The sequence below is a fragment of the Aphelocoma coerulescens genome, chromosome 3 (genome assembly GCF_041296385.1).
Source record: "Aphelocoma coerulescens isolate FSJ_1873_10779 chromosome 3, UR_Acoe_1.0, whole genome shotgun sequence".
Taxonomy (NCBI): domain Eukaryota; kingdom Metazoa; phylum Chordata; class Aves; order Passeriformes; family Corvidae; genus Aphelocoma; species Aphelocoma coerulescens.
Window position 1 is genome coordinate 2510098 of NC_091016.1, and position 24024 is coordinate 2534121.

Here is a 24024-nt window from a genome sequence, read left to right on the forward strand (position 1 = left end):
GAATGAGATGAAAAATGGCGAGTAAGATGAAACCAAGAAGCTTTAGCAAATCCCTGCGAGCACCTCGGCGTCGGGATGCTCCCGGTTTCCGCCGGATGCGGGAGAAGCGCCATTCCCGGGTTTGGGCCGGGAGGCGAGCTCGTGGGCGGGGGTGGGCGCGGGAGGCTCTGGCGAGGAGCTCTGGGGCTTCCTGTTTCCTTCCGCAGCTCGAGCAGAATTTGAAAGCAGCGGTGCCGTGAGCTGGACCAATGATCGGGGCACAGCGCGCCCGGGCCGCCCGCGCCCGTTACGGATGCCCGGGGCTGCGCTTCCCGGCTCCACGTGGGAACGCCGGGAACCCCCGGCCCGGGGGCGGCCCGGCCCCGCCACCCACGGTAAGGCGCTCTTCCCTCCGGCCGCTGCCAGGAGTCGCGGGGCAAAAACCCGTGGAACAAGCGGGAATGTTTGGGATTTCGCGCTGGCTGCTGCTCGGGGTGTGCGCTTTGCCTCGTCCCGGAGGGATCTGCTGCAGGAGCGCTGGATGCGGTGTGGAGCTGGCAGGAATTTAGGGATGCTCCGGGAGCCGCAGGGAGGGAAGCAGCGCTGCTCAGGCACGGAGAAGGGGGAGGTGGGATGTGGAGGGTGGATGTGGAGGTTCTCCCTGGTCCTGCACCCGGATAACTCCATTCCCCATCCTGGAAGTGTCCCGGGGTCAGGTTGGAGTAGACTTGGAGCAACCTGGGCTAGGGGAATGGGGAATGCCCTGCCCATGACAAGGGGTGGAACGGGATTGGCTTTATGGAACATTCCCACTGCGACCATTCCAGGATTCCATGATAACGGCGGGCAGGAGCCAGCACAGCTGGGAACGGAAGCCGGGCTCCGCTGGCGTCATCCCTCCCCCCACAGTGCTTAGTCACCTTTTTTGGGTTTTTCTGTGCCGCCCTCCCCGCTGGTTCTGTGCTCTCCCTCGGGATTTGGGCTGGGAAAGGCAGCAGCGAGTTCCCGCTCTGCCTCTCCCGCTGTCCCACCACCCGCCATCCCAAACTGCGGTTCCCTGGGGAAGCTCGTGCTTCCCATGGGCTGTCCCCGAGCTGAGGGGCTCTGCCAGGGGTCGAGCAGCCCCGGGCTCCCTGCTTTTCCTGCCCTGGCTCAGCTTTCGCCCTCGGGATCATCCCGCGGCAGCACATTCACTCTCCGGGGAGGAATTGTCCTCATGATCCTCCTTCAGTCCCGGCTGGGCGGCCCCTGGGGCGTCCCGCGGTGGCTGCGGGCAGAGCGCGGCTTCTCCAGCTCACCCCGTCCCCTGGATCGCGGTGCCGGCTGCGCTTCCCGGTGCTTCATTCCCGGCAAGGTCCCACTGCCTGATCCAGCCCGGCCCCATCCCCGCCTTCCCCACCGAGTTCCCTTTCGGTTTTTTGGCTGGGGCTCGCAACTTTTCGGCAACAGTGACCTCTGTCGGCATCGCCACCGGGGCCACCGGCGTGGCCCCGCCGTCACCCGGCTGCATCCCACGCCTCCATCACGATTCCCACCTCTGGCCCCAACGGGACAGGGTTCTTTGGGACCGATCCCGCCCTTCCAGCCGCTGCGGAATCCCACGGCAAAGCCCCGGCGGCGTTTCGGGCAGCGGCGCTGGCGGGAGGCGGCGGCGAGCGCTGCTCAGAACCGGGCACCGGTTACCGAAAGGTGTCCCCGGGACAACCCCGGAGCCGAGAACCCGAAAATCCCAGGTTTCAAGGGCGGCCAGACCTCCGTGACTCATGTCAGCAGTGCCGGTGACTAATCCCGGGAGCGCTCGCTGCCCGCGGCCCGGCTCCATGCCCGTTCTAGCGAGGCTCTGCCACGGTCCAACAACAGCACTGAAACATCCAGGTGAGCTGAGGGGAAAACAGGGAAGGAGCGGGGGCTGCCGGCTTGGTTTGGCCGTCACCTCAGCTCCTGCATCCGTGCCTGTGCCCACTCAGAGAGGCTTTCCCTGCTGGAAAACGCTTCCAGCACCTCTGGAGCGGCCCTTCAGAGTGCCGATCAGCAGCTGCAGGTGGCGGCGAATTTTGGGAGGCCTGTGGGGCCGTGGCGGCGGCCGGGGAGTGACTCAGAGGCGCTTTGGGGCTCTGTGGTTTTGCTTTCATGGTTTTGCTGTGACTTAGCAACTTGTTTGTTCGCTCTGCGGGAAAGCAGGTGCCGGCATGCCGGGCAAGTCACCCGGATCCCGCGGGATTCCGGCCATCCCGAGGGATCCCGGCGCCTTTGAGGTGTTGCGTTGCCATGGGGGATGTGGCTGAACCCCGCAGGGGATGCAGGCGGTGGTGTGAGATCATCCTTTGGGATCTGCATCCTGCAGCAGCTCCATCCCAGTGGGAATATCCAGCAGGAGTGCTTTCCACCCCTTACTTTTTAGAAGGAAAATGGGATTCTTTGCATTCCCTCAAGCTTGCAGCCACTCCGGGGGTTTCTGGAGAGCTGCATTTGGAAGCTGGGCTGGCAACCTGGCGCTTTCCAGGGAGATGCTGATGGCTGCCAGCACGTTTTCCTGTGTTGTTGCAATATCGGGGAAAGGAGGCGGGAAGGGAGCAGGTTTGAGTGTTTTCTCACCGCAGTGGAAAACACTCCCAGCCCTCCTCCTCACGTTCCTCCTTCCCATGGGATGCTCGTGGCGGGATTTCTTCCAGGAAGGGCATTTCCCACCGGCTTGTGCTCTGCTGGGAGGAGCTCCAGGGGTGTCTGTGGGAAGCACTGGGCAAAGAGGAGCATCCATCTCCTAGGTTTTTGGGGGGAATATCCGAGCATTTAGTGCCTCTGTAGCCTCTGTGGTGCTCCACTGCCTCCAGAATTCCGCAGTTCCTGGGTTCATTTGGAGGTTTGTGGTCCCTGGAGCCCCAGCCAAGGCAGCTGGATGGGAAATGGGTGAAAGCCACAGATGAGGACAAAAAGGGGCTGCTTTTGGGTGGTTTTCCTCCCTCAGCTGAGCCAGGACTTTGCTCATTCCATGGCAGCTCCCTCAGGCACTGCCGGGTTTTTCCTGGCGCTGCGGTGACTGCGCTGGAAGGGTTAAAGCACCAGTGGGTCCTGAAGACAGGGATTGAGGTTGGAATGCTCAGCTAGACCATGGCATGGCCATGCAGCACTCAGTGCCAAACCCCTCCGGATCCGCGCCGCCGCTTCGGCGTCGTAAATCCAAGTTGGATTAGCGTGGATTTGGAAAAGGCTGACTGAAAACTCTGGGGCTCCCCCTTCCTGATGTGTCACCCCCTCCTGGGGCTCCCCCTTCCCGCCGTGTCACCGCTCTCCGGGCTGCTCGTGCCCCTGAGTCATCTCCGAACGCCGGCTGGATCCGGGAGCACGGCCCTGCCCCAAGCCGGGTGTAGGCTGCGTTGTTTTCCCAAAATACAGAAGTTCCAAAAGCACAGGGAACAGAAATGGAGTGGGAAAACCCGGGACCAGGGACACCAGCAGGGTGACAGCCACCCCTCTGCAGCAGGAGAGAGGGAAAAGGTCCCTGAGCTGGAAGGGACGGGGCTTGGAGCGGGGTGAGCATCTCTGGAGCTGTTCCCCAGGGAATGGGGATGGTTTCCATCCCTCACAGAGCCAGAGCCTTTCCCACAGGATTTGCTGGGAGGTCACAGCTTCTTTAAGATGGGAATGGGGGGAAAACGAGGCTTTCTAGGCTGGAAGAGTATCCAGGTGCCTGAGAGCTTCGGGATGCATTCCCTGGATGAAAGAGCCTCCTGCTCTGGGGTATCTCATCCCCTTCCCAGCCCCCTTGGCTGTAGTCCCCATGGATTTGGCTCCAGGCCCTGGGAAATGAGACCTTTCCCAGCAAAGGCTCTTTCTGATGAGAAAAAACTCCCTGATCCATTCCCAAAGGGGGAAGTGGGAGAGCCCCTGGGCCATGGGAAAATCTCCTTCCCCACATCCCAGCGGGAGGGGGGACAGGGCCGTATAAACCCTCGGCACATCCCAGGCTGAGGGATGTGCCTGGCTGCAGCTGGGAGCTGCAGCTGGGAGCTCGGCGAGACAAGGCCAGGTAGGATGTGGGATGGATTTGGTCTGCTCTGGGATCCGTGAGGGATCCCACGGCAGGGGATCCATGGGTGGCTTTGGGAATTGCTGTGTGGAGAATTTGCTCCAGGGGGATGTGCCTGTGCCCAGGAAGTGGGGGGCTCTGAGCAGAGGGAAAGTGAGACTGAATTTAATGGAATTCCTACCGTTTTCCCTGGCTGATGGATTTTTTTCTGTCCTTTGCTCTGCCTGGACCACTCCTGCAGCCCTGGGAAGGATGCTGGAGCCAAGCTTTCCACTGTCATCCCAGTGTTCCTCCTGGCATTCCCATTAATCCTCAATATCGCAGTGTTCATGACATTCCAGCAGAAACTGTGTGGGATGGGGGTTTCCCAGGGAAGTTGATCCTGACCCCTTGCCATTAAATGCCTGTAGAAGGAGAAGTGTGGGAAGCACAGCGATGGATCCCTGTGGTGGAGCATCCTGCCTGGGATCCGAGGGGGCACAAAGCCATGGACAATTCCCACCCTGTGGCACAAAACCCACCTGCACAAACCTGGGAACCAAGGGGCAGAAATCCCTCTCTTCTCCTGCTTCCAGCATTCCCAGTGCTGCTTCCTCCATAGGTGATTCCCTGTCTCTGGAACAGAAGAAGCAGAAGAGGTTTTTCAAGGAGGATAAACTTTAAAAAGCCTCTTTTTCCTATTTTTCCCCAGGGAATCAGCAGGAGCACGGCTGTCCCACTGGGATTAGGACTGGAAAGGGGGATCTTGTCCCCTTCCCAATTATTTCAGTCCCCACTTAATGGTGAGAAACAAGTGCAGTCAGCACTTTGGGATTATTCCACCCATTCCTATGAAAACATACCCAGGCCTGGATGTTCCCTCTCCCCATCTCAGATGCTCCAGAGGATGTGGGGAAGGAGCCGTGGATCCGGTGAGTGTCTCCACGGGATGGAGAAATGTGGGAAAGGCAGAATGGCTTCGGGATGGGGTCCTTGGGGTGCAAAGTGCCGAGCGGGGGTGGGGACCAGCTCGGGGGTCCCGGGTGCCTGATCCGTGTCCCTGTGCCGGAGCGAGGCTGTGGGTGCCATCAGCACTCCCAGCAGCACCAGTTCGGCTCCTCGGCTGGAACTGGGGCGCTGGGAGCTGAGCAGTTCCTGGAACTGCAGCCCCACCTCAGGGGGGGTTGGGTAACTCTGTGGCAGAGGAGGAAGGGAAACCCCCACGGAGCAGCCCGGAGGCTCCGGCCAGGAATGAGTCAGCAGTGGCTGGGCGGCTGCAGGGGCTGCTGTCGCTGGTGATACTGGTGTCACTGGGGGTACTGGGGCTGGTGGGGCTGGTGCTGCTGGAGAGGCTGGTGGCACTGGTGGTACTGGTGCTGCTGATGCTGCTGCTGGTTGTGTGGGTGCTACTGGTTTTGCTGCTGCTGGTGGTGGTACTGGTGCTGCTGGTTCCAGTTGTACTGCTGGTACTGGTGATAGTGGTGCTGGTACTGGTGGTGCTGGTGCTGGTACTGGTGGTGCTGGTGCTGGTACTGGTGATACTGGTGCTGTTACTGGTGATACTGGTGCTGGTACTGATGGTGCTGGTGCTGTTACTGGTGGTACCGGTGCTGGTGCTGCTGTTTCTGGTTGTGCTGATGTTACTGGTCTTACTGGTCATACTGGTGCTGCCACTCAGTGCCTCCCAGCTGCTCCTCTCCCTCTCCCAGTGCCCACTCCCGGAGCCTTTGGGCAGCTGCTCTTTTCTCCCGCTGGGAATTCCCATACAGGGGCAGGAGGTGGATTTTGCCATGTCCATCCCAGCATCCAGGTCCAACCCAGGTCCCTCTGGAGCCCATTCCTGTGGTGGTGTGATTCCAAGGACACCCAGTCCCTTTTTTATGGATTTGGGGCTTTCCAGATGTTTGGGATTTATTTTCTTTTGGAAATATTTGCCAAATATTTGGGACCAAATCCCAGCATGAAGGTGCCCCTTCCCAGGCTCACTGGGCTCTTCCACACTTTTCCATGGCATTAAAATCGGGGAGAGGAATTTAAGTCAGAAAAGGCAATTAAAATCCAGCAGAGCAATTAATTAAAATCTGTCGGGGCAGTTAAAATCTATCAGAACAATTAAAATTTATCAGTGCAATTAATTAAAATCCAGCAGCTCCCACCATTGCCCTGCTTTTTGTACTTAAATAAATCCTATATTTGTATACTCGTATAGAAAATTAAATTAATGTGAATATATTTATATTTATATGTAAATGTATTTTTATGTATTTACATATTACATACAAAGACATTTATTTCTATTTAATTAAAATTATTAAATATATTCACATATGTAAGCTGTTTGTGTGTTTATTGAATATGGTGACGAAAACATCGAAATATTTGTTTATTAAATAAAGTTGAGTGATAGAAATATAGATTTATTGAATTAAGTTTAACAGTAGAATGTGACACAATAGATGTAATTAATGTAATGTGATAAATATAATGAAATTAATATAATTTGTGTAATAGTAATGATGCCCTTAGAGGTACAAATTAAGCCGTGGGGGGTTAATTTAAGAAAAAAAAAAAAAGAGGGAAAAGGATTATTTTTACAAAGGGAAAGGATTGGGAATAAATGGAAGCAGTGGGAATAAATGCAAGGATTTGGAATAAATGGAAGCACGCATGCATTTGACAGGTATTGCCCCCCTGGCAGGTGCGTTTCTTGGTGTTGCATTTTCCAGATTAACTCCTAGGGGCAAATCCCAATCCCTGGGAAAGGCCTGTCTGATTTTCCAGCTGGGTTTTTTGATACTGACTTTTCCATCTTAATTCTCAGAGGCAAATTCCCAACCCCTGGGGAAATCCTGTGCTATTTTCCAGGTGGGACTGTTACCATTTTTCCGGGATAAAACCCTTTCCCTCTCAGGTCAGAGTGATCCCTCTCAAGCATCCGCTCAAAAAATTATGATGGAGCAAAATCGGATCAGCTGCAAATTCCCTTTTCCCCCCCTATTTTTCCATCCAGCTGCCCAAGGGATGCTCAGGGAGCAGCGTTGGCAGGGGGGCAGCCCAGAAATGCTGGAAATGTGACTCAGAGAATATCCCAAGTTGAAATGGACACAAAAGGATCATCAAAATCCAACTCCTAGCCCTGAAATTCCCAGAATTCTGGTTTCTTCAGCCGTGGTGAATGGAGCGAGAAAAGCCTGAGGATTCTGGGGACTCCCAGTGCTCCATTCTTCCCACACGAGTCAAAGCAAACGGATTCGTCTCGATCTTCCTTCCCTGCACCCCTCAGCAAATATTCCCAGTTCCTTTGACCCCGGCACGGGGAAGGGGATGATCCAAAACCCCAAACTTATCCCCGTCCCCTCCTTTTGCCACCTTTTGGCTCAGGTTTTGAGATCGGTGACGTGGAGGTGGAGGGGGGGGGGGAGCATTTGACTCGAGCAGCAGTGACACGAAAATAGCGAAGTGGAAATTCAGCCCAGCTCGAGATTCGAAATGAAATCGTTTGAAATTCAAGATTGCATGCCTTGCTGAGGCTGTTCCAGCCCAGCTCCATCCTCTGCCCGGGGCGTGGATGGCTTGGGAAAGCGAGGAGAATCCCAGGAGGGTTTTTGGGGGTGCTTTTGGTCATCGTTTCTCGGCACTAAATAGAGGAAGAATAAGTTTAAAACGAAGCGTGTTTTGTTTTGTCACAGGAAGTGGAGAGAGCTTTGGGAGAGCCCTGAGACATTGACTTGAAATTCTGTGTTTTAGCGTTTTCCTGGCCAAACCAAGCGCGTGGATTGGTGCCTGGCGGAAAAAGAGGGGCATTGGGATGGGGGCAGCGAGGCCGTGGGACCCCCCCCTTTCCCAGTTATCCTGAGGGAGGAGGTTTGGGGCCGCAGGCGTTCGGGGGGGGACGGCAGCCCTTCCTGAGGGAGCTGCTGGCTGCTGTTCCGTGCTCCGGGGAGCCCGAAATTGTGGTGTCCGAGGGCCGGGGGGTGCTCGGCCCGGGGGAGCCCCCGCTCCGGGAAACCGTTGGAGCTGTTTCCCGGGCGCCGCCGGGCTCGGGCGCCGCCGGCAGCGGCAGCCTCAGGAAAAGGAGCCGGGTTTCACAATGGCTCAGTCCTCCCCCGGCCGGGCAGCCCCCGCCGAGCCGCCTCCTGCCCTGAAAAACCCCCAAATTGGTTGTCTCCGCGCCCAGGCGTCCCCGGGGCCGCGCGCGGCGCTTCCCTCGCCGGCTCCCCGGGAGAGCCCCGCGCTGCTCCGGCGCCGCGGAGCGCAGCCCGGGGGGACAGCTCCGAGCCCTCCCTCGCAGCCCGAGCCCCCCACAGCCCCTCCGCCCGACCCCTCTGCTCCTCCAGAGCCGCTGCTGCTGGCCAGAATCGCCTCCCACGCCGAGCGTGGCGTGCGCCGGGGTGACGCTGCTTGAATTTCAACCAAATTGGCAAATTCCCGCTGCTCCTGCGGTATTAATTTGCTTTTTGGTTTCGCTATTAATGTTGAAGGGCTGCGAGGTCGGTGGCTTTGGCTTTCGGTGGTAATTCACAGCCCCACTGATTGAATCCACGCTCCGCTGCCAAAACCAGGGCTCAGCCGGGATATTTGGGATGGGGTTGTGCCCACGGGTGGGAAAACGCTGGGAAACGCTGCTTGGGATCGAGAAAAATCCAACGGGTCACGCAGGGCTGAGTTTGGCTTCTCCTGCGAGGGGGAGATGGAATCAATTCCTGTTAAACTGGGGGTGCTCCAGGGGGTGGGCAGGGGCTGGTTTGGTGTCACCCAGCACTGCCCCGGGGTTTGTCCCTGCCTTGGGGACACAAATTTGGGCAAACACTGATTTTGGGGTTAAATCTGCCCTTTTTCTCGTTGTGCTGTGGTTCTGCTGTGCCTGTCCTCGCCGCTGTACCCTCGTGAAAGGTTGCAAGCAGTTTTGGGAACACGTTGTCTGCCTGAAACATGACAGAATCGGCCACAAATTGCAGATGAGACTGATAACAAAAGCCAACAACAGAAAATAGGTAGAAAAACAACACGGTGGAGGCTGTGAGACCACTGAAGGGCTTTTTTGTGTGTTTTTTTAACCGGTTCTCTCACGATGGAAGTGAAAACACATGAAAAGAGAAATGTCTTTTGTTCTCCCACTCGAATTAAGATGCTCCAGCACCAAACCAGGGCTGAACCCCGTGGCTGGAGCTGCTGCCCAGCCCAGGCACTCATAAATCAGCATTTTGGCACTGATGAGGGTGGTCGGATGTGTTTTTGGGGGCGTTTATGGTATTTCTTTAACCTTAAAAAATGTGCTCCTGCAGCCCAAGGGTAACTCAGCTCATTTTCTCAACCCAGCCTGCTCTACCTGAACGTCTCTGCTCGAATAAATCAGGCTCCAGCTCAGAAATTAGGATGAGGTTTTTGTTTTCGTTCTACTTATTTCATCTTTGTTTTTATAAATAAATACAAATCACTCAAACTGAAACTCGATGGCTTTGGTGATAATCAAAGAGCAGCCCTGGGGAAATTTTTCTTCAGTACCATGTTCTTTCACAGCCCACACTCGGGGTTTCGGAAGGAAAACTTCTTAACCTTTGCAGCAGCAGCACCCGACACTTTCTGAAGTCCCGGCGCTCTCAGACTTGGGGTTCACATCGCGGAGCTGCCTTGGCATCACCTTTATTTTAGGGCCACGTGGAGGGGAGAAATTCTCTCCCCCTCCAGTCCTTTCTCCCCTCAGTTCACCCATTTTCCCTCCTTCAAAAAAAACAAAACAAAAAAAATCCCCAAGAAAATGTTGGACTCCCCCCTTGAAGGGCTTGGGTTTTGTTGTTGTTTTTTCGGTTCTGTGGGGCAGCTCTGTTCTCTACCAGCTTTGTACAACATGTTTTAGTAATTGCAGCTCACTTCCTGTATGAGGTTACTTTGTTTATCATAAAACCCCTATTTTTAAACCCATTTCTGCCAATAAGCCATTTGAATGGTAATGGCAGGCGCTCGTGACTGTCCCCTCTGGCCCCGGCTGACAGGGGGACTCCTGTGGCTCCGGGAGGGATGGGCGTTGGAATGTGGGCTGAGGCGGTTCCGTGGCTCTTCCCTCAAATCCCAGGGGGATTATTTGTGTGAAAACCACCAGGATCTCTGCAAACCCTGACTTTTTTAGTGTGGGGTCACACGTGGTGCGAGCATGTGGAGAGGCAGAGCTGCGGCGCTCACCATCCTTCCCATCCTGCGGGAATAGCCACCGTGCCATCTCCCAACTTTATTTCCATTCATTACCAGCCGGGAGAACAGTGGCATTGTCAAAAAGCTGTCGGCTCGGCCCACTCTGCCCGTAATTGCAGCGAGATGAGGCGCGGGTTAATTAACGGCCTGCGAGGCCGGGAAGCGCCGGCTCCCTGTGCGTCCTCCTGGGAAAAGGGATGGAGGAGCCTGTCACAAACCCAGCGAGGAGAAATCCATCAACTCCGGGAAGAACAGGCCCTGTGTCCCCACGAGGGCTGTGTGAGGCCCCCTGAGCTCCACAGGACCTGCTTTTGCTGGAACAGCGGTGTCTCCATCAGGGATAACCCCGTTGTCTGCCTTTCCTTAGGTTGCAGGACTTAATTTTTCAAAATTCCACAGAAAAGAGGTGTGGGATGCTTAAAGAAGGGCAGTGGGAAGGTCCCCTTGGTCCAACCATCCCTGAGCTTATCTTACACCCTCTAAAAACCCTGCTAGAGCATCTTTACCATCCCTTTGTTGCTTTTAGGTATCCAAAGCTTCCCATCTCCATCTCTGCAGGGTGTGACCCTGGGAGAGGTCGAGCATCCAAGGACCTGCCAGAAAGGCAGAAAAGCCGCTGGAAAGAGTGAGCTTTGTTGCAATATGAAAATCAAATGCAAAGCTCGGGGGGTATTTTTAGCTGCTTTAGGCTGCACAGGTGTTTGAAAGGTCAGCGGCGAGTCATTGGAAAAAACATAAATATATTTATTTCTATGTGTGGGGAGAGCCTGGTGTCGCTCCTGTGGCTCTGGATGACTGGAATCTCATGCTCAGCTCGGGTTGCTCAGCATTCCCGAGGCCGGCAGGGCTGTGGGAATGCAGGAATGTCCCAGTTTTGCGTGTCCCCAACAGCGTGAGCTCCTGGCAGCCGTGCGCGTCCAGCTCCGATGGACACAGGGTGCTGTGGCTTTTTCCATGAGGAAAAGCTGGGAGTTTGCTCCTTTTCAAGGAATGAAGGCAATTTGTCATCCTTAAAACAGAATTGCATGGGGGTTTTTACGAGTTCCTAGAATTTCAGTGTGCAGAAAGGGCCTGGCTCGTGGGGAAGAGCCGATGATGTGGCTTTGGTGGGCCTGGGCCGTGACCACCTTGGACTGGGCCGTGGCCATCGTGGGCTGTGGCCAACCTGAGTTTGGTGGACCTGTGACCACCTTGGGCTTGGCCATTACCAGCAGGCCACAACCACCTTTGTCGTGCCTGTGAACACCTTGGACTTGGCCACGGCCACCCTGAACTGGGCCATGGCCAACTTGGGCCGCAGTCACATTGGCCTTGGCCAACCTGAACCGCGACCACCTTGGATTTGGCCATGGCCAGCGTGGGCTGTGGCCAACCTGAGCCTGGCCATGGCCAAGCTAGGCCAGGAGCACTTTCAGGGTGGCCATGACCCCCTTGGAGCTGGCCACGGCCAACCCAGCCCTGGCACGTGCCGAGGGCAGATCCTGCTGGAGGGGCAGCATTTCCCTTTCCATTGTGTCTCCAAGGTCACCAAGTCTGGGCAGGTCACGAGCTCCTCCCAACCTGAGTCACAGCAGGGTCATGTCCCAGGTGTGACAACTCATCTGGACACATCCATGGGCTCCCAAATTCCAACAGGACTCAGAGGCATCAGGAGAGCGGGGCCAGCAGCTGCCACAGGCTCGGCTGGGCAATAAGACCTTTTTTTGTGAGTTAAAGAAGCCCCCAAAATAGCACCTGAAACCAATAAACTTCCCTTTCAGGACTTCTGTAATTTGAAACACACTCAAGAACAAAAAAAAGAAAAAAAAAATCCAGAATTTTTTTTAGGTTGTTTATCAAGTAGGACTTGGGGGTTTGTTTTTAAATCCCTTTCAGGTGGTGACTGCTGAGGAGTAAGTGGAGGGATAGGAAGGGCTGGAGGGCCAAATGGGATGGAGGGCCAAGGCAGAAGGAAGGTGGGATGGGAATTTTTAGGAGCAGCTTTAAAATGATAAAATAAAAAACTGCCATGTGAAATAATAAAAGGGAAAAAGTAGTGATGCTCCAGAATAAAATCAAAATAATGTTCACCAATGCATTAAATAATAAAACAGAAATAAAACAAGGCACAGATGATAAAATAAACCCCAAAACTTCAATATTGGTGAAAACCAGCTGGGGACAAGGAAAACATGGAAAGTGCCCATCAGCTGGGCTTGAGCCCACGACCACATAAATGTGGGGAAAAGCAAAAAAATTCCAAGAAATCCCCAAATAACTCCCGGCTGGAGCAGCTTTTGGGATTGGGAACACTCAAGGCAGCACCCGACAAAGCCAATTCATTCAAGAGCTGCATTTTGGGTGGCCTGGAGCATTTTGGAGCTGCAGGGTACCAAAATAGAGAGGGAAACACCATGTCTGGAGGGAGAATGGGTGAAAAATGGGGAAAATTGGTGATAAAGCAACAAATATCCTCTTCTCAGGAGAGCCTCAACCCCTCCCCTCCCCCCAAAAAAAAACCCCCAGCACTCAGGACAAATAGTTGAAAGTTTTTATTCATATAAAACTCATATTAAGAACATAAAAGATTCTTAACAAAACCAAAAAACAACCCCCAAAAAAACAAGGCTCTTGCGATTATTTACAGCAGTATTGCACAAGTAAAGTGGCAATTACCCTGTCCAAAATTCATCAGTGCAAAACACAAGGAAGGCAGGGAAATTGCAGTCAAAAATGCTACATACGCTGGGTCCTGCGACACGATTTAGTGATTCACGGGATGGCTGCTCCAGGAAAACCTGGCTGGAGCAATCCCGGGGGGTGGAGGAGCCAAATTCCCACTGAATTTCACTAATGCTGAAGTCTTTGATGTGCCTAAATCACTCATGGGAAATGGGGACTTAGGCACTTGGAGCAAAAAGAAGATTAAAATCTCGTTATCCACACCACGATGGCTTTGGAAGGGGATCCAACACTTCTGGCAGGGAGGAAACCAAATCTTCACAGGAACTTAAATAAGCAGGAAATAAATATACAACATTTCTACAAGTTACAGCATTAAACAGTAGAGTGCATTAATTACACAGGGGGGGAAAAAAACCAAAACCAGAAATAGGACCTACAGTATTTACCAATTCAACTCTAAAAGAGTGTAGGATAAAAAACAGGATTTTTTTTTTTAATTTTTTGTAGGATTTTTTTAAAGTATTTCTAAGCTGTACAAAACTTACAGGAGAGAAAGGAGAGGGAATACATTGCACACAGATATTTGGCTCAGATGATGAAAATAATACGGTGCTCTACTCTAATAAATATTTGGGCATTTACAGTTTGGTGGAAAAGAGGAGAAGCGAGAATGGGATCAATCTGGTTTCCAAGGAAAACTCTTCATCCTTTTGGTGCAACACAGAGCACAGGCTACACTTAAAAATGACCCAGAGCAGGCAGCCAACATGGCTAAAAGGAACATAAATCCCTATTTTATATCATTCTTCTGTTCTGAGGCTTTTCTGGGGGCTTTTCCCCACTAAACCTCACAACTCCACAGGAATCCTGCTTTTTGGGTTCCTTTTCCTATGACTTTTGGCTGGGAACTCCTCCTGTGGAGAAGGCCCTGGGAGACTTTGCCAATACCTTGAATTTTTTTTCCTTAAAATGAATCTGGTTTTTGTCTCCATGGGAGGATGGGGTAAAGTGCTCTTTGGTGATTCTTTGGTGTACTCCAAGGGACACATTCCGGGATGCCAAAAGTTGGGAGATCCCAAAGCACCATTTCAGCAACAATGGAACTCAACTGGGAGAAAAAAAAACCCCTTGCTGCGTTTCCCCCGCTCTGCTGCCGAGTTTTATCTGTTTAATTTTCATTTTACCAGTGGAATTCCATGGAGGCTCCCATGGGAAATCCCTGGGGGCAGCCTACAGTAAAAAAGGGCTGGCTGGGGCAGCACGGCGAGCCAAAGCCAGAGGCAAATCCCAAGGGATGAGGAGCAGGATCTGCCCTGGCTAAGCCCCCTCATTATTTGAACCACTCGCTCTCCACCAGTGCAAAGGTTCCCCCCAAAGGGCTCCAAAATGCCCTTCCGAAAACATTCCCCACTCCTACAACCGCTGCTCACCGTGCACCTCCAAGGAAAAAAGGGAATAAAATTGGCAACTGAGGTTAAAACTCCCTCCGTGATCCTCCTGGAGCAGGAGGGGAGGCCCCGTTCTGACCCGCCAGGCACAGCCGTGCAGAGAGGTCCCACTGGGGTCTGTCCATCGTTAATTAACACTAATTATCATCCATGGCACTCAGCAGCTTCTCCCAGCGGGAGGAACCACACCAGGGGGGGCTTGGGATGGGGTTTTCCTCCTTTTCTTTTCCTATGGTGCTGGTGAGATGAGAAACAAGCCCGTGGCTTTGGGGAGCACCTGCACCAGCCTGAGGGCAGGGGGATGGTTGTGCATAGATACGGGATGGCCGGAGCAGCCGATCCCCAGAAACATCCGCCGGGAGACAACGGGAACAGCCCCGGATCCACGGCTCCGGGGGAAAGGGGAGAGGCCCTGGGCCATGGAGCACCTGGGAAGTTCTCCGGGAGGACACAGAGCTGTCAGATCCCCACAGAATGTCCTGGATGGATCCATGTCAGGCTGGCATCCTTCCATCTGCCTCCGGGTGCTCATCCCCATCCAAACACGGAGAGGATCCCAGGAAAACACAATCTTGGAAACCTCTTTTGACAGCCACGACTCACAGCAGGTCCTGCTGCCGTCACCTCCGGCTGCGGCGTTCCAGGAGCTGCTCCCTGCCTCCGGAATGGTTTATTGCTGGGTTACTCAGTCCCCCACATCTGATATCAGACACTACAGAAGCATTTTCACACTTTTATAGAAAGAATTTCTTTAAAAAAAGGCAACCTGGTGGTTTGGGGTTTGGTTGGTTGGTTGTGATGGTTTGGACCCTGGAGTTCGACAGCGAAGTCTTGAAATTCAGAGTGGATCAAAAAAATAGAGATATCAAAACCCCCCCAAAAAAAAAAAAATCAGTCAGCAGGAAATAGGCTGATTTGCATGATGCAAATGAAGTTGGATTTGGGGTAGCATTAGGTATTTACAGGTAAGAGAAGTGCTGATTAAATCCCTCTGCCCTTTTTCCAGCCCGGAGGCAAAGGGAGAGGCGAGGAATCCGAGTCTCTGCAAGGCAAACTCTGGCGGCTCTGCCCTTCAGCTGGCTCAGGTTTCCCTCTTTCCTGCTGTGGGGCTCATCCCACAGGATTCCAGGAACGATGACAAAACATTATTCCACATTTTCTCTGAGACTCTTCCGGGAAAAACAGGCTAGAAAATGAATAAAAAGAGTGGAGAGAAACACCGAGGAAACACCACTCTGCCATAAAACGCCACGGTCGGAAAGGGATGTCCACCCTCATCCTGCCACGTGTCCTGGGGGAGAGGCAGGGTGGGAGCCCCACATCCATCCATGTGTCCGTCCTTCCCGGGCTTTCCCAGCGAGGAATTCAGTCCTGGTGGCTCGGGATGCGCCCGGCGCTCACTGGAGCCTCCAGATGAGGCGGACGATGTAACGCAGCAGGCGCAGGATCACGACCTGGGGGTTTCCCACCTGGTGATCCAAGAAACCCTGAAAGGAAGGGAGAAAAACAAAAAAAAAAAAAAAGAAGAGGAAAACCAAACAAAGTGGTGATTTTAATTCCCAGCATGCAGCCCCATCCCGTGCTACACCTGGAAAATATTCCAGAGGCACCAAGTGAAGTGTTTAACAAAGATTGAGAATAAAACCCACAGCCTTTCATGTTTCAAGTCTTTTCTGGGTTGGTGCTGCCCTCTCCCATCCATGCTGGCCTTGAGCATGGATTTTGGGATTGAGTGGCACTGCTACAGGGATGTTGCATGCACTTGGCACAGGAATTGTGCAATGCTGCCAGGAGATTGGAAAACAAGGGGCAGCCAGCCCTGCTGGGACAGTCAGGGGGGTTAAAAACCACAGGGCAGGAGGAAAAAATTCCAAACAAACTAAAAATATCCCTCAGTGAGAAGAGCAGCAGATTCTCCTCTGCCACCCTGACCCCCAATGTGGTGAACACGGGAAAAGCAAATAAAAACATCATGAGGCTTAGAGAAGGAGGGAAGAGAAATGCCAAAATCAGGCTTTCTGGAATAAAGAGGTATAAAAATAATTAGGAAGTTGAAACAAGACATTCAAGGTTGGACATCAGGAGAAATTGCTCCATGGAAAGGGTTGTTAAACATTGGAAGGGGCTGCCCAGGGAGGGGGTGGAGTCCCCATTCCTGGAAGTATCCAAGGAATGACTGGATGTGGCACTCAGTGATCGGTCACAGGTTGGACTTGGTCTTGGAGGCATTTTCCAACCTCTGGGATTCTGGGATTTCTACTTCGCAGCTAGCAGAGCTTGGGGCTTGTGACAGCAGCCAAGGGATGCCCCCTCTTCCACAAAAAGCCCTGGACCCACAAGCCTTGTTGGGCCAAGGAGTGGCTGGATGGCAAATTGCCCAATTTCCTGGTGTCTTGTCCGAGAAGTGGTCCCGGGGGGAGGCCACGCCCTGGGGAACGTGACTGGGAACGTGCCAGGGAACGCGCCGGGACCCGTCCGACAGCCCCGACCTGCCCGGCAAGTGCGGCTCTGGCAGGGCTGCAGTTCCCCATTTCTAACCTCGGGCTGAAAGGGCAAACCCCAGAGCCAGGCGGGGCCGGCAGGCACGAGTCCTTCCACCTTCCCCTCTGGAGCAGCCGGAATGCTTCCAGGGGGAAAAGGGACCTTTCCACAGAGCGCCTCAGGGATGACAATTAAACAATGGCCTAAAAGCTCTGAAATTTCCCCAGATCTGGCTGCAAGGAGGGAGAATTTGTCACACGCTGACTGCACCAGGTACAAAGTGTTTTTAGGGTCACGCATGACGTCCCCTGCTCGTGTCACCTGAGCAGACAGGACGTGTCCTCCGCGTTCCGCTCCTCGACCCGGGCCAGCCCTGGGTTGGAATTGCGGCCGCAGTGCTGGCAACAGCCTCGTGCAAACCTGGGGGATGCTCCCTGCACCTCATCCTGCTGCTGCCTGGGAAATGACCCTATTCCCATTAAATTCACCCCCTTATCCACCTCAGGTTTGTAGGGAGCTGCATGGTGTGCCCAGAGATTTCCAGCACCAAAGGAGCTGGGATAACGCTAGAAGGACATTCCTGCTCCTCACAAAGTGCTCCAAATTTAAGGCACTGCTCTGGGAGGCAGGGAGGAGATGGGAGAAGGGATGAGGGTGGTCGGGCACTGAACAGGCTCCCCAGGGAATGGTCACAGCCCCAAGGCTGCCAGAGCTCAAGGAATGTATGGAAAATGCTCTCAGGCGTGGGATTGCTGGGGCTGTGCAGGGTCAGGAGTTGGACTTGGATGATCCTTGTGGGTCCCTTCCAGCTCAGGATATCTCATGATGTGGCACTCTGCATTTCTTCCAGCTCTTCTGGATCTGCCTGCTGCTACCAGGTGCCTCCAGCTTTCTGGACAGCCTGATCCCCCCCTTTCATTGGAACGATGTCCTTTCATCCCAAAAAGCAGCCACTTTGCATCACAAGGGATGGGGGAGGTCAGAAGATGCACATTTGGATTCTGGATTCAGGATATCAGCTTATCACCATTTTGTTGCAGGTCAGGAATGCCAGAGCATTTGGATAGAGTGCAGCAGGTGGAGATGATGAGGAAGAAGCAGGATCATGGCAGCTTGACCTCCATTTTGCAGGAAAGCCAACCCTGGGAGCAGTGAGGAAACACTGCAGGAGCAATTTGGGAGCCAAAGAGGATGGATAAGGATCCGGCAGCCGGTGTTCCATCACCAACACTGCTCCTGGCTCCTCTTCCCACGGACGAGCCCGAGTGGAGGGAGCAGAATCCACAAGCAGGGACACGCAGCCGTCAGCAACACTCGGCAGCCGAGTCACCCGCAAGCTCCTCTTGCTTCACCCCCTGGGCTGGGCTGCCTTGGGATTGGGCTTTTCCTTGGCATTACTGCATCGACTTGGGCTGCAACACCCCAAGGTGAGCGAGTTCATGGGCTTATAAAAACTCTTTCAAAACAGTTTTAGCAAGAGAAATAAGTTCTGGGACCGAGTCTCTTCTCTGCAGCAGCCGGGATTTGGGAGCTGGGCTAGGAATCCCACTGAATGCTTCCCTAAAAGCGACAGTGCCAGGCACTGCATCCCCCAAAACCACCCCCAAATTTTCCCTGCCTCTTCTTTAAAAGTTTCCTCATCACCACCAGGTCCAGGCCCAACCCAACACTTCTGCCCCAAAAACCTCGTGCAAACCTGGTGCCCCAAGGGCTCCAGCCCCAATTTCAAGGTTATTTTTCACTGATTTAAAGGTTAATTTTCATTGATTTGAGGCCGCCGCCGCCGCTGATTTGCCTGGTCTAGGCCCACCCGCGCAGCCTTTTCTCCGTCTGAGTGAACGAAACGCTCACCGCAGAGAGAGTTTCCAGAGATGATTCAGCCTTTCCCTTTGAGAGAAATGGGAAGTGAAGAGGGGAGAGTTACCCTGCGTGGACAATAGGAGGCATTGAACTCGTCCCCGATGCGCCGCAGCTCCTGCGCGATCCAGATTTCCGGCTGCACCTCTTCGGCCGGAGAGTGGGATTGCCACCGGGAAGCTGCGTGGGATGAAACGGGAGAGTTGGAAACCCAGGAACAAGAACAAATTGTAGAGAACTTACTCCACAAAACTCTGTAGTAACCCATCTTGCCACTGTACTCCTATTTTTTATTACTATTATATTTTAATTCCCTTAAATCCAGGTGGCACACGTGGGGGACTCATGGTATACAATGTACAGGCTTTTATTCCTCATTCTTTCCATATTACTATTATTACTAGTAGGCTTTTATTTATTCCTTTTTTTACTGTAGGCTTCCCACAGGAGCATCTCCAAACTCTGGTCTCTCTTAAAGAGGGATAAAAGCCAAGATGCCACTCTCCAATTTCCTTCCCTTGCCAAACCTCCTCTTCCCCCTCTTCTTTCTTTCCTTCAGCAGCAACTCCTTCCCTAACCTTAAAATCCCTCTGCCTGGATATTTTCATCCAGTTCTAACATTTCTTCCCCAAATCATCCTCAAGTGCCCAACAAGGAAAACCAATGGGTTTGTCACAGGGAGGAGAAAGCCACAGCTGGATTTGTGTGTGGAGAACCCACACTTCCAGCAAATCCAAGTGCTGGCTTGAAAGAGAAAAGAAGGAGTTAATGTATTAATTATACTGCAGGATACATAATTATTTACATCTCCATCTTAAAAAGTTATTAAACATGTGATAACTCCTCCAGATAGCCAGGGAATAAAAAAGGAGACAGGACCATGTACGGTACCAGCACCACCTCATCCCCCTCCCACGAAGTGCAGGATGTGAGTAGGAATTGCAGCCTTAAGGAATATAAAAAAAACCCCAACCAACAAACAAAAACCCAATGAAAATAAATTTAAAAAAATAAAAATAAAACAACACCACACAACCCAAAAAAAAAAAAATTACTGCACAAAACAAAGCAGTGTTTTGGCACGACAGCTTCAGAGGAATCACAAGGGAACAGGAATAGCTTCCAATCTTCCAAATATTCAAAGGCTTAGTGGGGCAGTAAAAAAAAAAAAAAAAAAAAAAAAAAAAGAAGAAGAAGAAATTAAATAAAAGCCTGGCTCCAACCTGACTGGAAAATACATTTCCGAGCCAAGGCAGCGCTGCTTGGCCGGAGGATGTGTTTTGTTTTCACGCTGTAGTAGCGCAGGAGCAGCGCCCGCCGCCTGCCCCGAGCGCTTCTCCTCCCGCCGGTGAATGAACCACGCGCGGCGCTCACGGTCCTCCCTCCCTCCCTCCCTCCGCCCCGGCTCCTCCGGGAAGCCAAACGGGATTCGGCCGGGGCGGAGCCACCTTCCCAAATCCCACCGCCGCCGTCAGCGGGGCCGGCCCAGCCAGGGAAACAAAAACACGCGGCGAGCCGGGGCAGGAAGAGGCGAGGAGCGCCGGGGACGTGAGGAGAACCACGCGGGGGAGCGGCGCTGCTCCTGCTCCATCTTTTCCCCCCCGCTCCATCCTTTCCCCCTGCTCCATCCTTCCTTCTGCCCCGGCATCGCGCCCACGGGGCTCCTCCGCCCGAGAGACTCGGGCTGGGCTCGGTGGCTGAGAGCGAAATCGGGCTGAGGTTTTCAGAAAACTTTCTGCGGCGCTGCCGAGCGGCGGCGGCGAAAGGGGCCAGTCATAACTGGTCCCCAAACCAGTCACAGGCGCTTTCGGGGGCGGGGGGACACAGTCATAGCGCGAGCCGGCGCCCGTCACCGTGGGTGACACGGCTGCACCGGGCACGGGGACAGCCCGGGGCCACCAGCACCCCCGGGATGCCGCGTCTGGCTCCAGCCCGTGGGATGCTCCAGCATGGAATTGCTGCAGTTCCGGCTCGGAAGGGCAAAAAAACCAACCCCAAATTGCAACTTCATCTCCTGCGTTGGTTATCCAATCCCCCTGAAGGAAATCTTGGAGAGCCGGGAGAAAACAGCAGCGATTCCAAAACAAGAGCATCAGGATATCACCACCAGATTCCCAGCTCAAGGTCTTCCCCTTAAATCCAACTATTTGCACAGGGAGAATCTCCTTTGCAAGCAACAGGAGGTTCATGCTGCTTCTCTCCCCATGAGAATGCACACCGGGGATCAAACCAGCACCAGGAAAACCCATTCACAGCACAGCTGCTCCAGACACATTCCCAAAATCCACATGCAAACAAACACATGCCTTCACACCGAAAATTCAGCGGAAGGAAAGGAACCTCTCCCACGGAGAGACACAAAATACCAGGCACAGAGTCACCCAACACCCCTCCACAAAGGGTGAGTTTGTCTTGGGTGACTTCCACCCCCAGCTGGGAATTCCCCATCCCTGCCAACCTCTTTCCCCAAAAGCAGGATCAGCCTCTTCCTCCAGCACAACCAAATCAACTCACCCCTGCTCCTCTCCTTCCCATCCCTAAAATCATCTTCCTGGATATGCCAGGCTGGCACTGCAACCCTTGCTCCCTCCCATCCCAGAGCATCCCCTTGCTGCTTTTGTCTCATTTCCCAAAAAAAAACGGCTTTGGAGGCAGCTGGGTGTGCCCCCTCAACTGTCAGGAAGGCAAAACAGCCCAAAGCATCACTTCCCAAAACATCCACACCAACAACTCTTCCTTACACAACCCAAGGCATTCCCAAGGGCTGCCTCCACGTTTTCTGCCCTCAAGGAAACCTTTGGGGAAGGTTTTATGGGATTTAGAGAAGGACTTCTGAGGCAGAGCATGAGTTTGCCATGCTGCAGCAGCCTTGGAGCAGTTCCCCACTGCTCATGGGAGAGGCCGGGAGCATCCGTCGCTCCTGGTCGCAGGAAGCACCTGTTTATTTTAATAATAATAATTATTATTATTATTGCTTATGCTTCCGAGAGAAACTCTCCACCTCAGCCTCTGCTCACAACAGATAAAATCAGTGGATAAAAGCACAACAAAAATATCCCCTTTGCTTCCTTCCCAGGGACTGACCCACTTCCATGTGGAAAACTTCATGGCACACCTCCAGCAGGACACTGCCAAGGCACAGGGACTGAGGAGGAGGTGTGCAGGGCAAAGTCATGGATACTTCCCAAGGAGAGCTGCATGGGAAGTTACAGCCTGGGAGCTGCAGGCCTGGATGGGGATAGAACAGCTCTGTAGCTCCATGTTCCCAGCTCAATCAATCCGGGAGTATCCAGGGATCCTGGTTAAACAGCGCTGAGGATTTTCCATTTGCTTATGGTTGTTTAGGATGATGTCCCTAGCAACACTCACAGAGCAAAGGCACCAATAAAACAGCTGATGAGAACACAGGAATTTGGAAAAAAAAAAAAAAAAAGTCAGGGAAAACTTCAGTCTCTCCATGGAAAAAAGAAACCGAAGTCTCGGCTCTCCCAGCGAGGAATTCCGGGAGCATCCCTGCCTGCCCGTGCCAGGGCGAGGTTGTGAAACTTGAATTAAGCTGTAATTACTGCAATAATGTCACAAAATCTTTCCTGAGGGCACGTAACAGCCAGGCCTCCGCAGCCAGAGCCACAGCCCGGAGCCTGGAGGGAGCAAAAACACCACCAACCAAAAAAGACGGTGTTTAGATCCCAGAAAGCTTGGAGCTGGTGTTTGTTATCCCCATGCCGCGCTCCCACCACGCCCTGGTGGAAGCTAAAAGGTGGAAGTTCAAAGCTTTCCTCCAATTAGAGCGAATTCATCAGGAGAGGGGAATGCTGGACACGCAGGCAGCTCCCGCGGGCAGGTTTTCCCTGCTGGAGAGGCTTCACCTGGCAAAGCCACTCGTAAACACGCCCCCGCCCGCCTGCAGGCCGCTTCCCAGCGGGATTTCGGGATGCATGACCCCAGCACCTCCGCCACTGAGCGATGAGAGAGCCGGCAGCGACGCACGAGCCAGGAGCCACTTGCTTGGCAAAACAGCCTTGGACGAGCAAGCCCGGAGTAGGAAGCTGGACTCAACAACTCCGTCTCCTCCTCCCCTGGCAGCGACTGACCGAGCCCGGAAAAGAATAAACATCATAGTAATAAAAACCCCGGCGCTGGACGCGCGGGAGTTCCCCGGCGCTCTGTTTGCTCGGCGGGCCCGGCCAGCTTCCACAAATCCCAGAGCGCCGGGAGAGCCTCCAGCCTGCGGCACGGCCGGCTCGGGTGCTCCCAAAATCCACAGGGGTGGGATGCGGGAGGTGCTGCTGCAGGTGCCTCGCATGGCTACCTTCGTTTTCCAGCATTCCAAGGGACGCCGAGGCAAAGAGCAGGACCCCTCATGCACCTACCATCCCCCAGCACTGTGCGCTCGCAGCTTTACACACCCCTCCTGCATTCATACCTGCACACAAACCCCCGGCACTTCACACACCCCCACGAGAATCCGTGTTTTCCACGGTTCTGAGGAAAGCCAAGCCAGGTGAGGAGGGAAAGGCAAGGAAAGCCAAGCCAGCTGAGGGGTGGGAAAACCGCTCCGGCACTTTCAACCTACCCTTACACCGTGTATTCACCCTCTACATATCTCCCCCGGCACTCTGCTCTCACACCTTCACATGCCCCCACGAGAACTCGTGTTTTCCATGGTTCTGAGGAAAGCCGAGCCAAGCGAGGAGGGGGAGCGAGGGCAGCCAAGCCAGGTGAGGAGGGGGAGGCGAGGGAAGCCGAACCCGGCGGGGAGGAGAGGCGAGGAAGAGGAGGAGGATGGGGAGCCGCGCCCCAGAGCTTACCCATGGCGCTGAGGCAGTGGCTGAGCGCCTGGCACGGCGGGCTGGGGGTCTGCGTGGCCTTATCGCAGCCCAGGGGCGCGGGGCTCCGCTCGGCGTCGAACGAGAAGTACCCGCTGGAGGAGCGCGGCAGCAGCGGCGACCTCCGCACGAAGATGAAGAGCGGCGAGCGGGTGGCGAAGGGGCCGGGGCTGGCGGGCGGGCCCCGCGCCGCGGCGGCCGCGGCCACCGGGCCGGCCCCGGGCAGGGCGGCGGGAGCGCCGGGGCGCAGCTGCGCGCCCGGGCCCGGCCCCTCCGCCGCCGGCAGCCGCCCGCCCTCGCCGTCGCGTCGCGCCTTCACCTCGGGGGGCTGCTTGGCCATCGGGGCTGCCTGCGGGGAGCGGAGCGCGGTGAGCGGCCGAGCGCGCCGGGGCCGGCCCGGCCCCCCGCCCCATTGTTCTGCCGAGCCCGAGCGCACCCCCGCCCCGGCCCCAGCCCCGGCCCCGGCCCGGCCCGCGCCCCCGCCCCGCGCCCCCGGCCCCGCTCACGGTGCTGCCGCCGCTGAAGCGGCCCCGGCCGCGGCTGCGCTCGGGTGTGCGCGGGAGCGGCCCCG

At 54.4% G+C, this 24024-nt stretch overlaps 1 protein-coding gene and 1 long non-coding RNA gene across 3 annotated transcripts; one reads left to right on the forward strand and one right to left on the reverse strand.

The window, feature by feature from the left end:
• The first annotated feature begins 220 nt into the window (after window positions 1-220).
• Window positions 221-18645, forward strand: LOC138107515 (uncharacterized). Of its 2 annotated transcripts, none has more exons than XR_011149566.1 (3): window positions 221-374; window positions 4698-4917; window positions 17618-18645. It is a non-coding gene; the product is annotated as an uncharacterized lncRNA (long non-coding RNA). The 2 variants fall into 2 exon arrangements; XR_011149565.1 differs by lacking the exon at window positions 221-374 and adding an exon at window positions 3957-4006.
• On the reverse strand, window positions 12691-24024 carry BCL2L11 (BCL2 like 11). The gene is made up of 4 exons (XM_069008786.1): window positions 23960-24024; window positions 23436-23802; window positions 18692-18804; window positions 12691-15773 (listed from the first exon to the last, which is right to left on the reverse strand). Exons 2-4 carry the CDS (start codon window positions 23791-23793, stop codon window positions 15684-15686), a joined length of 561 nt encoding a protein of 186 aa, XP_068864887.1. The 5' UTR covers window positions 23794-23802; window positions 23960-24024; the 3' UTR covers window positions 12691-15683.